This window comes from Arachis hypogaea, chromosome 2, assembly GCF_003086295.3.
Source record: "Arachis hypogaea cultivar Tifrunner chromosome 2, arahy.Tifrunner.gnm2.J5K5, whole genome shotgun sequence".
NCBI classification, from domain to species: domain Eukaryota; kingdom Viridiplantae; phylum Streptophyta; class Magnoliopsida; order Fabales; family Fabaceae; genus Arachis; species Arachis hypogaea.
The window spans coordinates 84,053,324-84,065,328 of NC_092037.1; the positions used below are offsets into that span (position 1 = coordinate 84,053,324).

The following is a 12,005-nucleotide window of genomic DNA, read 5'->3' on the forward strand; positions in this document are numbered from 1 at the left end:
ATATATTTTTTATATAACTATCTATGTCAATATATAATTTTTCTATTTAAATTTTTTAAAAAATAATATTAAAATTTTTTTTACAACTATTCCCTATTTTCTAGTTTTTAATTAAAAATTTGTAATATAATAAACTATTAGCACTAAATTGTTAGTTTTGAAAGACAAATACTTACATGTTTTCGAAGAAATTAACCAAACTTATCATAGGCTCAAACATCATAAGGGGACAATAGTCTCAACCATCAAATTTTTTTTTATAAATTATGCATAAATTTTAGTTTAACTTCTTTTAAAATTTTATTTTATTCTTTGTTAATTGTTTTTTTTTTGAAAATTTATGTGCAATCAACTTTATATAAAGTTAATAACTAAGAGCTGTTAGATACAAATTTAGTTAAATCATTCAAATTATTTAACGACTCTCAACTATCAATTTTACGTGAAATTGACTGCATGCACCTGAGCTTTCACCCCCTTTTTTTGCTCTTCCTTCAAAAGTAATCTATTTTTGTCCCCTGAAACTTATCCAATAAAAAATAAAAATTATTTTAAATAAAAAATATATCCATAATATAAAATAAGTTTTTTTTAATTTAGAAAAATATAAAAATAAAAACATTTAATAAAAATTATTTTAAATTATAATAAAAATATAAAAAAATTAATCAAACAATTCCTTTGTTATACTATTATTTTGTCGTCGTAGAATGAGAAAAGTTATATAGTTTCAACTTTCAAGGGTTTTCTACTTTACCATGACATCTAAAACCGCTGAAGTAGGAAGACATTGAGCATTGAGAATTTAATTTGAAGAGAATGAGAATGGCAATAGCAACAAGGTATTTCAATGCAAAACTTCTTCACTCTTGTGCTTCTGCCCACTTTCAGACTTTGTATTCTTCCTCCTTTATTAGTTGTAAGAGCGTTTCGGTATTTCATTCTGATTTCAATTGTAACATTGATGATGTTGTTTACACTTTTTCTCACATTCTAGTAATCGCTATTTACCCTCTCAATTTGAAATCAATAAGATTTTCGAGAAAGCAAAAGTAGTTTTGGTATTGCAATTGAGATGAATTTTAATCTTTTTTTTTTCCCTCAGAACTTTAAGGTTACTAAGAACAAACAACAAAAAAACTAAACTAAATGAAGTTGAGGCTCAAAAAAATCAAAGCACTTTAGACTACAACCTAACTATATTTTAACAATAATGTTATTTGATATTATAGACAAGGGAGATTACAAATTAACAATCACTAGCAAGTCATAATTTATGCAAGAGAGTAAGACATAATAATAGTAGGGAAATAATATTATAACAATACAAACAAGAAAGTAAGACATGCTTATATTCCGATCCAAGAAATCAACCAAAATCAATATCAATAAGAAAAAAATGATTTATTGTAGAGTAAAATAACAATTAGGTCTTTGAAGATTTTGCGTTCGGACAAGTTAGATCCTGAAGGAAAAAAAATAACAATTAGATCCCCCAGAAATTAAGACGTTGGACACATTAAATTCTTCCGTAAGCCTATGTAACAAAATAGAACGAAGTTACTTTGCTGTCCCATTACGTGAACTGACGTGTCCGTCTCTGCCATATCTGCAGTTGGACGATGTCATTTGGGAGATGCCCTTCCTTCATATTTGTTTCACTTTACTCTTAACCTCTTCAGTTATCCTCTATTTTTACCCATTAACCCTAAGGGAGAAGTTGAAGTCAAAGAGTTACTTTGCTCTTGGCTCTACAGTAACAAAAATCACGATTCTTCCTTCAACATACTAGCAAGGAAGAAGACGTCGTCAAGGAAACTGGTGTTAGCAGAGACATTCTTGACTCAGGTAAAAAATGTTGATGCTTTTTTCAGTAAGTGCATTCCTGTGTCAGTTCCTTTCATGGTGGTCCCATTGTTTGGAACAAATTGTTTAATATTCTATAAAGCATAGTTTTAAATTTATTTTATTGAGCATGACACATTTTTTCATACTTAGAATTGTTAATGCATTTGTTGTTACTTTTTGAGGCTTCTGCTTATTTGTTTATGTTTCATGAAACTAATGATTAGTAGAAAGATTAGTATCACTTTATGTCACATTATCACTTTGTGTTTCTACTTAGTAGATGGAGGAATTTGTTATTCCTGTGTTTAACCATGGAAAAAATTTGTGAGGAACAAACGAGCAGAGTTGAGTTACCGGGATGGGTTAGTTGAGAGGTTTTTAGAGATAGATCTAGACCTTATGAACTTTTTTGACTTGAAGGAATTGTTCAAGAGCTTGGGATACAATGATTACAAAGCAATGATGTGGTTTGATCCAAATGATACTAATTTTGAAACCGGGTTGCATCCTATTTTTGGAGATTCAGAGATCAATGCTTTAAGGGAGCACAAAATACAAAACAAAGAGTATGAGGAGTTCTATATATATTTTGAGCATCATATTCTTGGTGGTGAAGACGCTGTAGGGTGTGATGAAGCTGGTGATCCTCCTATTTCTTATGATGACGGTGATGATGCTGGATACGAGAACGTTGAAGATGAGCTGTACAAGCCCCTACCTCCTGGTGTTAACCAATCAGACACTGATAGCATACAAGAGTGGTGAAAAAGAAGAAGGCTGTAGACAGTAAGTGTTCTCTAAACAGAAAAAAAGTTACTAATGAAGATATTCCTATAGTTAGCAATTTCCCTAGACGTCAAAAGAAGAAGGAATATAAGAAGGTGAGGAGGAGTTCAATACTGCAACAACGAGCTACACAATCAGTGGAAAACTCTAATTCAAGTCAGCACCCAATTGAATTTGGAGATGAAGCACATCATGAACATCTGGAAAATACTGAAGAGGCTGAGGATGACCCTTTTGTTGGGTCCTTTTTGGAGACTATCAGAGTACATGCACATGTAATGTGAAGTAATTCACAGGTCGTATCTAAACTTCTTAACCGTAGAACTTTTTGGATTAGATGTAGTTTAGGTTGTTAAATGAATTAGCTTATTCGGTTTGTTGTTATTGTTCACTTGTATATGTCAGGAATGCCATGTGTGCATGCTATATCTGCAATAGCTTAGAGAAATGAACGACCTTAAGACTATTGTCACCCATGGCTGCAAATGACCTCATTCAATGCTACATACCAGCATTGTATTCAACCAGTTCCAAGTGAGCAATATTGGGAAAGGGCAGAGGGATCAAGACCTATTTCACCCAAGTTTAAAAGACTCATTGAGCATCCAAAGCTACATGCAAGAAGAAAAGACCATGTTGAACCATTGCTAAATTAAAAAAAAAATTAGGAGAAGCTTCACGGTGACTTGCAGCAAGTGTGGCAAATCTGGTCATAACTTCAAGACATGTAAAGGAACTCCAGTAACTAAGAAAAGAAATAAAAGAATCAGATCCTCATTAAAGAATAATACATAAGAAGAGGTACCGCTATCTTAAAATTCTCCCCAACCAAAACATCAAGAAACCATTGTTGAACCTAACCCACAATCACAGGTAAGCAGAATTAATTGTATATTTACACTATTCTTAAGGTTTTAGTTGTCTGTTAATATTTTGTTTAGGGATTTAGATGTCCTATCACTAATTTTTAAGGGGTTTAGTTGTCCTACTATTAAAATGGTTAATTGATTATTTAAATGTTTAGTCTAATATTGGAGCAATTGTTTCATTGATATTTATTCAGCAAAATTCAGTTCCAGTAACAAATTCTAACCCCAATGTCACTACTCAAAATGCTAAATCAATTGGGATTGTGACTAATAGATCTGCCATTAATATAACTATTGCAAGTAATTCTGATGATGTTGTTCAACATGGGAATATGACCAATGAATCTGACACTAATGTAACTGATGCAAGTGTAAATTTTTTGTGGAGGATATTGTTCCTACTGTATTTGTTTGTTTAATATCAAATGGATGTGGATCATAGTGAAAATGTATGTGAACATTGCAAGGCCAATTAGATGATGCTCTAAAAGAGAGAAAAAGGAGAACAAGAAGGTCCACAGGGTTCAGGCCTCCTGGACAAGTCCAAGCCCAATATAGGCCTCCTGCTCTAGTCTAGAACCTAATCAAGCTTTTAGCCCAAGCTCAAGGCCATATTAGGCCCCCTGCAACAACAACTGTCCAATTTAGAACTCCAACTCAAGTCTAGTCAAAATTCTGTGCTGCTAAGCCACTGAATCTAATCTTATTCAGAAAAAATATTAATTGTAAGGCCTGAACACGCTCTATCACATCCAAACCCACCATAACGACCAACAATAAGTTCAAATGATGATATTTCTGTAGAAACTCTAGCTGCAACAACTACTTGAACAGCTTCAAAAATGTTTCAATTCATTTCCACCCCTAGATTTAAGCCTTAGTCAAAGTCTTGAATGAATGAAACTGTAGTATTTTAGACATAGTTGTTTAGTATTTTGGATACGATTGTCTAGTATTTTGTGTAGGCTTTCTTTGGACTTAATTCTATTTTGAATTAGGCACAATATATTGTGCAGTTATGATAATGTTTCCATATAATTTTTTTTATTTAATAACATAGATAAGTGTTTAGTCTCTTTTTGGATTAACCCTTGTAATTGAAAACAATCTTTTGGAAGTTTAGATAATATAACAATGCTTTTATGGCTATTATGGTTATGATATTTCTTTCTTTCATTCATTTCATCATTGTGAACATCATATTCATTAACACCAATATCCATGATAGATCATACAATGATTTAAAAATATTTATTCATTACTGCATTCATAATAATACAATTGTAAATACTACAACATTCATGCATCAACTATCTAATTTGATTCACCCAGAACCCTTTCCACACATTCATAATAATTGTAATTAAAAAACCAGTCATAAAATATACAACATTCCTAAACCAGGCATACATCATATGCATTTATTTATTTTGTTTGAATGTGCATTACTTGGGTTTGTCTATTTGACCAACTATGCTTACTTGCTATATGTTTTACTTGTTGTAATTGTATCCTATCTGTGTGTCTGTATTGTTTGTCTGTACAACTAAAATATCCCTTGTCTGGTGGAGGAGTGGTGAGGGTAGTTTCACTGGTGTTTTGGAAGAATGGAGGATGCAGAAAGTAAGGGGTTAAGTTAGAATTAAGTATATATCTTGGAAACCTTAAATAGTCCACCTAAATTATGGTTTAGCTTATTCCCTTAAGTTTAATTCTGTGTATCAAAGTTCTAGGATCGCCCCTAGCTTTTTCGAGACCTTATATATTATGTATGTTGGTACTATTACCATGCTGAGAACACTTGATTCTCATTCCATACATATATTTGTGGATTTCAAATGCAGGTCGAGAGGCACCTTGCTAGACGTCTGGAGTTTTCTTCTACAAGCGAAGCCGGGTTGCTATATTTTGATATTTTGGATATCTGTGTGTGTGTGTGCGCGCGCGCGCGCGTGCGTGTGACGCACGTGCGTGTGTGTGCGTGTGTGTGTGTGCGTGTGCATGTGTGCGTGTGTGTGTGTGTGTGAGATATTCTCCGGCCGGCCTTGATTTCGCAAGTCGAGTTTAGAGCTTGATATTCTATAGATTAGATTCTCTATTCTATGTATATATTTCTTTGCTTTCCTTCCTACCTATGGTTCTATTTATGCAAGCGATGCGCTTTTCTTTTTGCGACTTGTTGTTTAAGTTTTCCTTCAAGTCTCCTCGATAATAACTTTTATTTCAACTATACTATGTATATATTTTATTTTAGATGTTGTAATACCACACCACCTCTATTTTACGGTTTAAGTGTAAAGCTCTATGTGATATAGTGTTACATAACGCATAACCTCTAACCAAAATGACGTGTTTCATTTAAGTACTTTGGCGTCGGATTTTTTCGCCCCTTTATCTGACAGTAATGATTGCGCCAATATTTTTCCCTCCAATTATTACCGGCTAATTTACCGTCAAAAAATCGAATCTGATAGTAATTTTTTTACCCGACGAATTTATTACCAAATCCGCTGCTAATTTCCAACGCTAAATCCAATGGACTTCAATATTTTTTTTATAATGATAAGATTTTATGAATGCTCATTTAAATAGAGTTTTAGATGTTCGGTTATATAAAAGTTTAGATATTTGATTATATAAAATTTTAATGTTCCACTATATGAAATTTTAGACATTGATCTTTTTCCTTTGTATTTTTTATAATTTTAAGAAGTTTTAGTTTTGGATGATTAACTTAATTTTTTATTTTTTAAAATTTTTGGCAAATGGTTGGAAGAGTGTGGTGGCTGAAGGATGGGCGTCAAAAAGTGGCTTACAGGTTGTAGTTATTCGCCACTCGAAGTGACTGCTAGTGAGTAGTTGCCATAGGGTGTGTGTGATTCAAGTATTACTTTGTTATTCCATTCCCATGGGAATCAAAGATACCCAAGAAGAATGTGGGAATTGAAATGATGGTATTTTGATTTCTTGAAATCAAATTTGCTTAGGAATAACTTTTCAAACTTTGAACTAAACATGAGAATATGATAATCCCATATTAAAATTTCTAGGAATTATTTATGATTCCTCCAACCACACACACCTTTAGAGTAATCCTCAATGAAAATACAAATATTGATATTGGTAGTGATAAGAGTGATCATTAGAGAAAAAAAAAAAAATAAAAAGAGATAGAATAAAATAAAAAAAAAAAATTAAAAAATAATCTTACTAGGTGGCAAGCGAACTAGCTCATCCCGCCTCACGTTGCCTATTACGGCAATTTTGTATCTCTCTTCCGTCCCATCTAACGGAAAGCTAGTAGGCTAGCAGAATGAGTCAGCCAGTTTTAGCTTTTGTATTTTTTAAAAAAAAAATTTGATAAAAAGAAACACGCGGCGGGAGACTTTCTCAGCGGTGGACACAGCCTCACAATGGACGTGCACGGTGGGATGGTTGCTCACTTTGGCATGGCGAAACTCGGAGACTCTTTGAAAGCGATTACTCTACCAGCAGTAAGAACAAAGCAAAAGAGAGAGTCCTTGAGATGGTTTGCGTGTGACTTTGTTGTATTGCATGTGTGAAACAAAAAGAGGGCGTTTGTGACTTTGTGCGACTCTTTGACAAGTTAAGCTGCCCGACGGACTTCCTCATGTTTGTCGCCCCTAAATAAAATATATTTTTTTTATCTTTGGCTAAATCTTTGGTGACATTTTAGCCGTCGTGTATTCAATAGAATTATAAATTATAAATGGTTACATTTCCCGCCCAATTGACGTTTGCACTAACGTCAGCCTTTACTTTCCTTGGCCACGTGAAGAGGACTATGTCACTTCAAAACTCTCTCAAAACTTTCCTCTTCACAATTTCTCCCTTCATTCATTTACTCTCTCATATATTTTTTCTATATAAATCCTCACATATAGCTGCTAGTTGATATCGGTTAAGTGTTAACCAACTAAGAATCAAACAAGCTTATTGTTCAGAAAGTTAGAAATAGTAGTAATAATAAAAAAAAATGGCAGAGGAAATTAGATTCTTTGAGCTGAACACAGGTGCCAAGATACCTTCTATTGGGTTTGGCACTTTTATTGGGTTAGGTCAGGATCAAAATCCTGGCGCCTTGGCCAAAGCAGTCACTAATGCGATTAAGGTATTATTATTATTATTTGTTAATTTTAATACATTGATAATATAAAATATTATATATATACAGTCGAATAATTATATCCGTTATTTTAAATGGTCAGAGTCAATATAAAAAAAATCATTTTACAAATAGTATATCAAAGTTAAATTATTGTGGTTATTATTGCCATGCTTTTCCTTAGATTTTAGTGTTATAATAAACTTTTGATTTGAAAGAGAGAACTTCAGAAATGTATGATTACTATTGTGTTTTTCATGCAAGGTTGGATACCGGCATATCGACTGTGCTTCAGCTTACCGCAATCAAGCAGAGGTAATGGTTAATGATTAGCCATTAATGATTAATTACTGAATCATTATATATGATCCTACTACTTATTTATTTGCTTTATCAATCTATCTATCTGTGTTCTGTTTGTGGAACTTTCTCCCGTAGTGTTAAAACATGTGAATTAGGATGTTATTAGTAACATAAACAAGACATACTTTATCTTTAATGGGCTTGTATTATCTTAACAGGCCTCCATTTCTAAAAGTGTACAATAACTTTTTATGTTTAAATTATATAGCACTTGACATCTTCGGTAAAACTTGGAATCTTGGTTTGCATGTGCAGATTGGTTTGGCTCTCAAGAAGCTATTTGATGAAGGTACTGTAAAACGTGAAGACTTATGGATAACCTCCAAATTATGGTATATACTTTATTCTAGAACTAGTAATTTTACTTGTAATATGTAAAGTTTTAAAAATAAATTGTATTTTAATATTTAATCTTTTATGTATAAAATTAAAAAAAAAATAATATCTAACTTTCTTTTCATAAATATTAAAAATTTTATCAAATAAAAAAAAGAAATATTAGTTTCGTATTCTATTTTAGTGCCTCTTGCATAGTAAATACTTTATAGGTTAGCATTTTTTGGTAGAAGCGCTTTTCATATAGGGGCCTTCCAATTAATATACCAAACAAAATTTGTGTTACGGTGACAAAATAAACAGTGGTATCTAAAAAAATAGTTTAAAAAGAGTAATATTTTGATAATAAATTTTAAAAATTGTAGCATATTTATTAAAAAACCAAGATAGATAGAGTGAATGAAGAAGGAAAAGTAAACTCTTTAATTTAAAAAAAATTATTTTAATTACAATGAAATAAAAAATTATGACATATTTTAATTGTTAAATTAATAATATATAATATATTTTAATTCAATTACAAAAAAAAGATATTATGTGACATATTTTGATTATTAGTAATTAGTAATAATATTAAGAAAAAATAAATAAGAGAGAAGAAAGAGAGATAGAAAAGGAAAAAGGAGAGATTATTTAATTTTGAAGGAAAAAATTTTAATTCAATTGAAATGAAAAAATGTTATGTGTACATTTTAATTCTAAAATTAACAAAATATAACAAATATAATGGATGTTATGATATTTTTCAAAGTTAGAAATACTCAAATTGATTCTTAACAAATTTGTATTTTTAGAAGTCTTCAAAAATTACTCATGTCATACAAATTGATTCTTCTATCATTTTCAATCAAATTTTTTATATACACATTGAATTTATGATGCACGGACACGACACAGAATACGGCGACACACGAATTTTAAAATTTTATAAGACATGGAGATATGTATATATATAAAATATAAAGTATTTTTTAGATAAATTGTAATGATTTTGATATTTTATTGACATTAAAACATAAATTAATTTTTTAATTATGTTTAATGTCTTATTTTAATTATATAAAGTATTTAAAATATTTTTTATTTTAATAAATAATAATATATACTATTTTTAAATTTATTTAAAGAATACATATTAAGAATAAAATTGTACACGTTAACACATCGATGGTATTTAAATGTATCTAAGCGTGTTCTGTAAAAAAAAAATTTTTATTAAGACACAGTTAGACATGCGTATCAAACAAATGTCAATAAGTATCATATCCAAAATATATCTGATATGTAAACATGACAAGTCAACAAAGTGTCTGTACTATATAGCATTGAATAAATAAATCCCTAATAAATTTTTTTATAAGACAATTAAATCCTAAAAAATATCCCTTTAAGACAGTTTTCTTCTTTTAAACCCACGGAAGACCAATCTATTTGACAAAATTAACCCTCCGTAACTTCTAGAGAATAAAAGTTATGATATAAAAATTCTTTTGAGGATCAATTTGAGAATTTAATAATGATTTCTTGGCTATAATCAGGTGTGCAGATCATGATCCGGAAGACGTACCAAAAGCGTTAGATAAAACCTTGCAAGAATTTCAACTCGACTATGTAGATCTTTATCTGGTATGTGTTAATTTTGTTCAGGATGTGGAAGATTAAGCACTCCTAAATCTTTTTTATTTTTAAGTAAGTTGAGCAATGCTACACAACAAATACATTTAAACTTTGAATTTTTTACAGAAATCATTGTTGGATCTTTTTTGACAATTGAATCAAGGCTTGACATTCAAAATGATACCATTGCCACATCATTCTGGAAAATATAATTCCGGAAAAAAGAATTTTCTGGTTGTTGAGGGTGATCCATTAATCTTACTACTTTGATGAATTGAATTGAGTGGTTATGTATAGATTCACTGGCCGGTCAGCATGAAAAAGGGTTCAGTTGGAATCAAACCTGAAAATCTTACAATACCAAATATTTCGAATACATGGAGGGCAATGGAGGCATTGTATGACTCTGGCAAGGCTAGAGCTATTGGAGTATGCAATTTCTCTTCAAAGAAGCTTCAAGATCTTTTGGATATAGCTCGCGTGCCTCCAGCTGTTAACCAAGTGGAGCTGCATCCGCAATGGCAACAATCGAAATTGCACGAATTCTGCAACTCTAAAGGAATTCACTTATCTGTAAGTACACCAAGTAAAATTCAGAGAATATCTCAAATTTCATGTGTATGCATAGAGAAACTTATTTCAAAATCTTCATGGTCTAAGAAAGGAACAATTGTTCCTTTTTTTCTCATTTTGTAAAAGAGTGAACTTCAAATGGTTATATATATCGTCAACCGTGATTCTAGATGCTAATTTCTTGTGATGACGAATGTTTATTTTCAGGGATATTCTCCATTAGGGTCTGTATTACACAAGAATGACCTCCTTAAGAATCCTGCAATTAATCTGGTAGCAGAAAAGTTAGGGAAGACACCCGCGCAAGTGGCCCTTAGGTGGGGTCTGCAGGCGAGGCATAGTGTGTTACCTAAAAGTGCAAATAAGGAGAGGATCAAGAGTAATTTCGATGTCTTCGACTGGTCTATACCTGATGAGCTAATGGCCAAATTATCTGAAATCAAGCAGGCGAGTCACGAATTTAATCTAGTTTTATGTTTGGGTTGCTTCAACTAGTCCAAGACTCTTCCATAATGCTTTGATTTTCTTGGCCACTAATCGTGTGATTTGTTATTCTTTAGAGGGTATTTGACACATTATTTAATAAGATTACTAGAAATCTAGATTACCACTTTTTAAATTATTAAAAATGCAGATGGATAACCACAAACCAGACACCCACCTATGACCACTTAGAATCCTACCCAATAATGTTTGAGCAATTTATTGTTCCCACGCATCTTTAACAAAAACAAACTAACAAAATCTACCTTAGTTTTTAATTTCTCTTAAGCACTTATTTCCTCTAACACTTGTTTATGAAGCCATAAATTCATTATCTTATGTGCAGCACAATAATAACAGTTGAATTTAACTCATGCAGGAGAGGCTTATTGATGGTAATGGATACTTTGTTCATGAAATTTATGGTGCCTATAGAACTCCAGCAGAACTCTGGGATGGTGAATAGAGAATTATATGTAATATTGTATTGGTTAAAAATTTCACTGTTATTAGATATTGTTGTAATTGGTGTAATTGATGAGAGTGTAGAAATAAAAAAAATCTAGCTTAGTTTTTTTGTCCTTGTAATGTTTCCTTTCAAATTGGTTTCTATGCTTATTATATGTCATTCTATGCTTGGAATAAAAAGAAATCTAGCTTATATGTCGTTCTATGCTTGAAAATTGGTTTCTTATGTAAAACAAGTTTTAACATAACTCAGGGAAATGAACTGAAATGTATAATAGCAAGAGAAGCAATTTAAGAAAAATTCAAGAAGTGTTGTTTAAAATAGTAAACTATTACAAATAATATGATCAATGATTAAAATTATACTAAATAGGAAATTTATCTAAAAAATTTACCTATAATTCTACGGCCTTCCATTGAGAAAGAAGAGTATAAAAAATAAGTTGTTTCAACCTACTTTTCTATTAGTCATGAACACACATATATACATCATTTGATATGAAACTATATCAAATTTTTTCTATCTTAAAAGACAT

The 12,005-nt window shown here is 31.2% G+C and overlaps 1 protein-coding gene across 1 annotated transcript; it reads left to right on the forward strand.

The window, feature by feature from the left end:
• The first annotated feature begins 7,349 nt into the window (after positions 1-7,349).
• Positions 7,350-11,668, forward strand: LOC112748327 (NADPH-dependent aldo-keto reductase, chloroplastic). The gene is made up of 7 exons (XM_025796549.2): positions 7,350-7,635; positions 7,894-7,944; positions 8,248-8,324; positions 9,867-9,954; positions 10,243-10,518; positions 10,726-10,965; positions 11,381-11,668. The coding sequence occupies exons 1-7, from the start codon at positions 7,501-7,503 to the stop codon at positions 11,465-11,467; spliced, it is 954 nt and encodes a 317-aa protein (XP_025652334.1). The 5' UTR covers positions 7,350-7,500; the 3' UTR covers positions 11,468-11,668.
• The last annotated feature ends 337 nt before the right edge of the window (positions 11,669-12,005 follow it).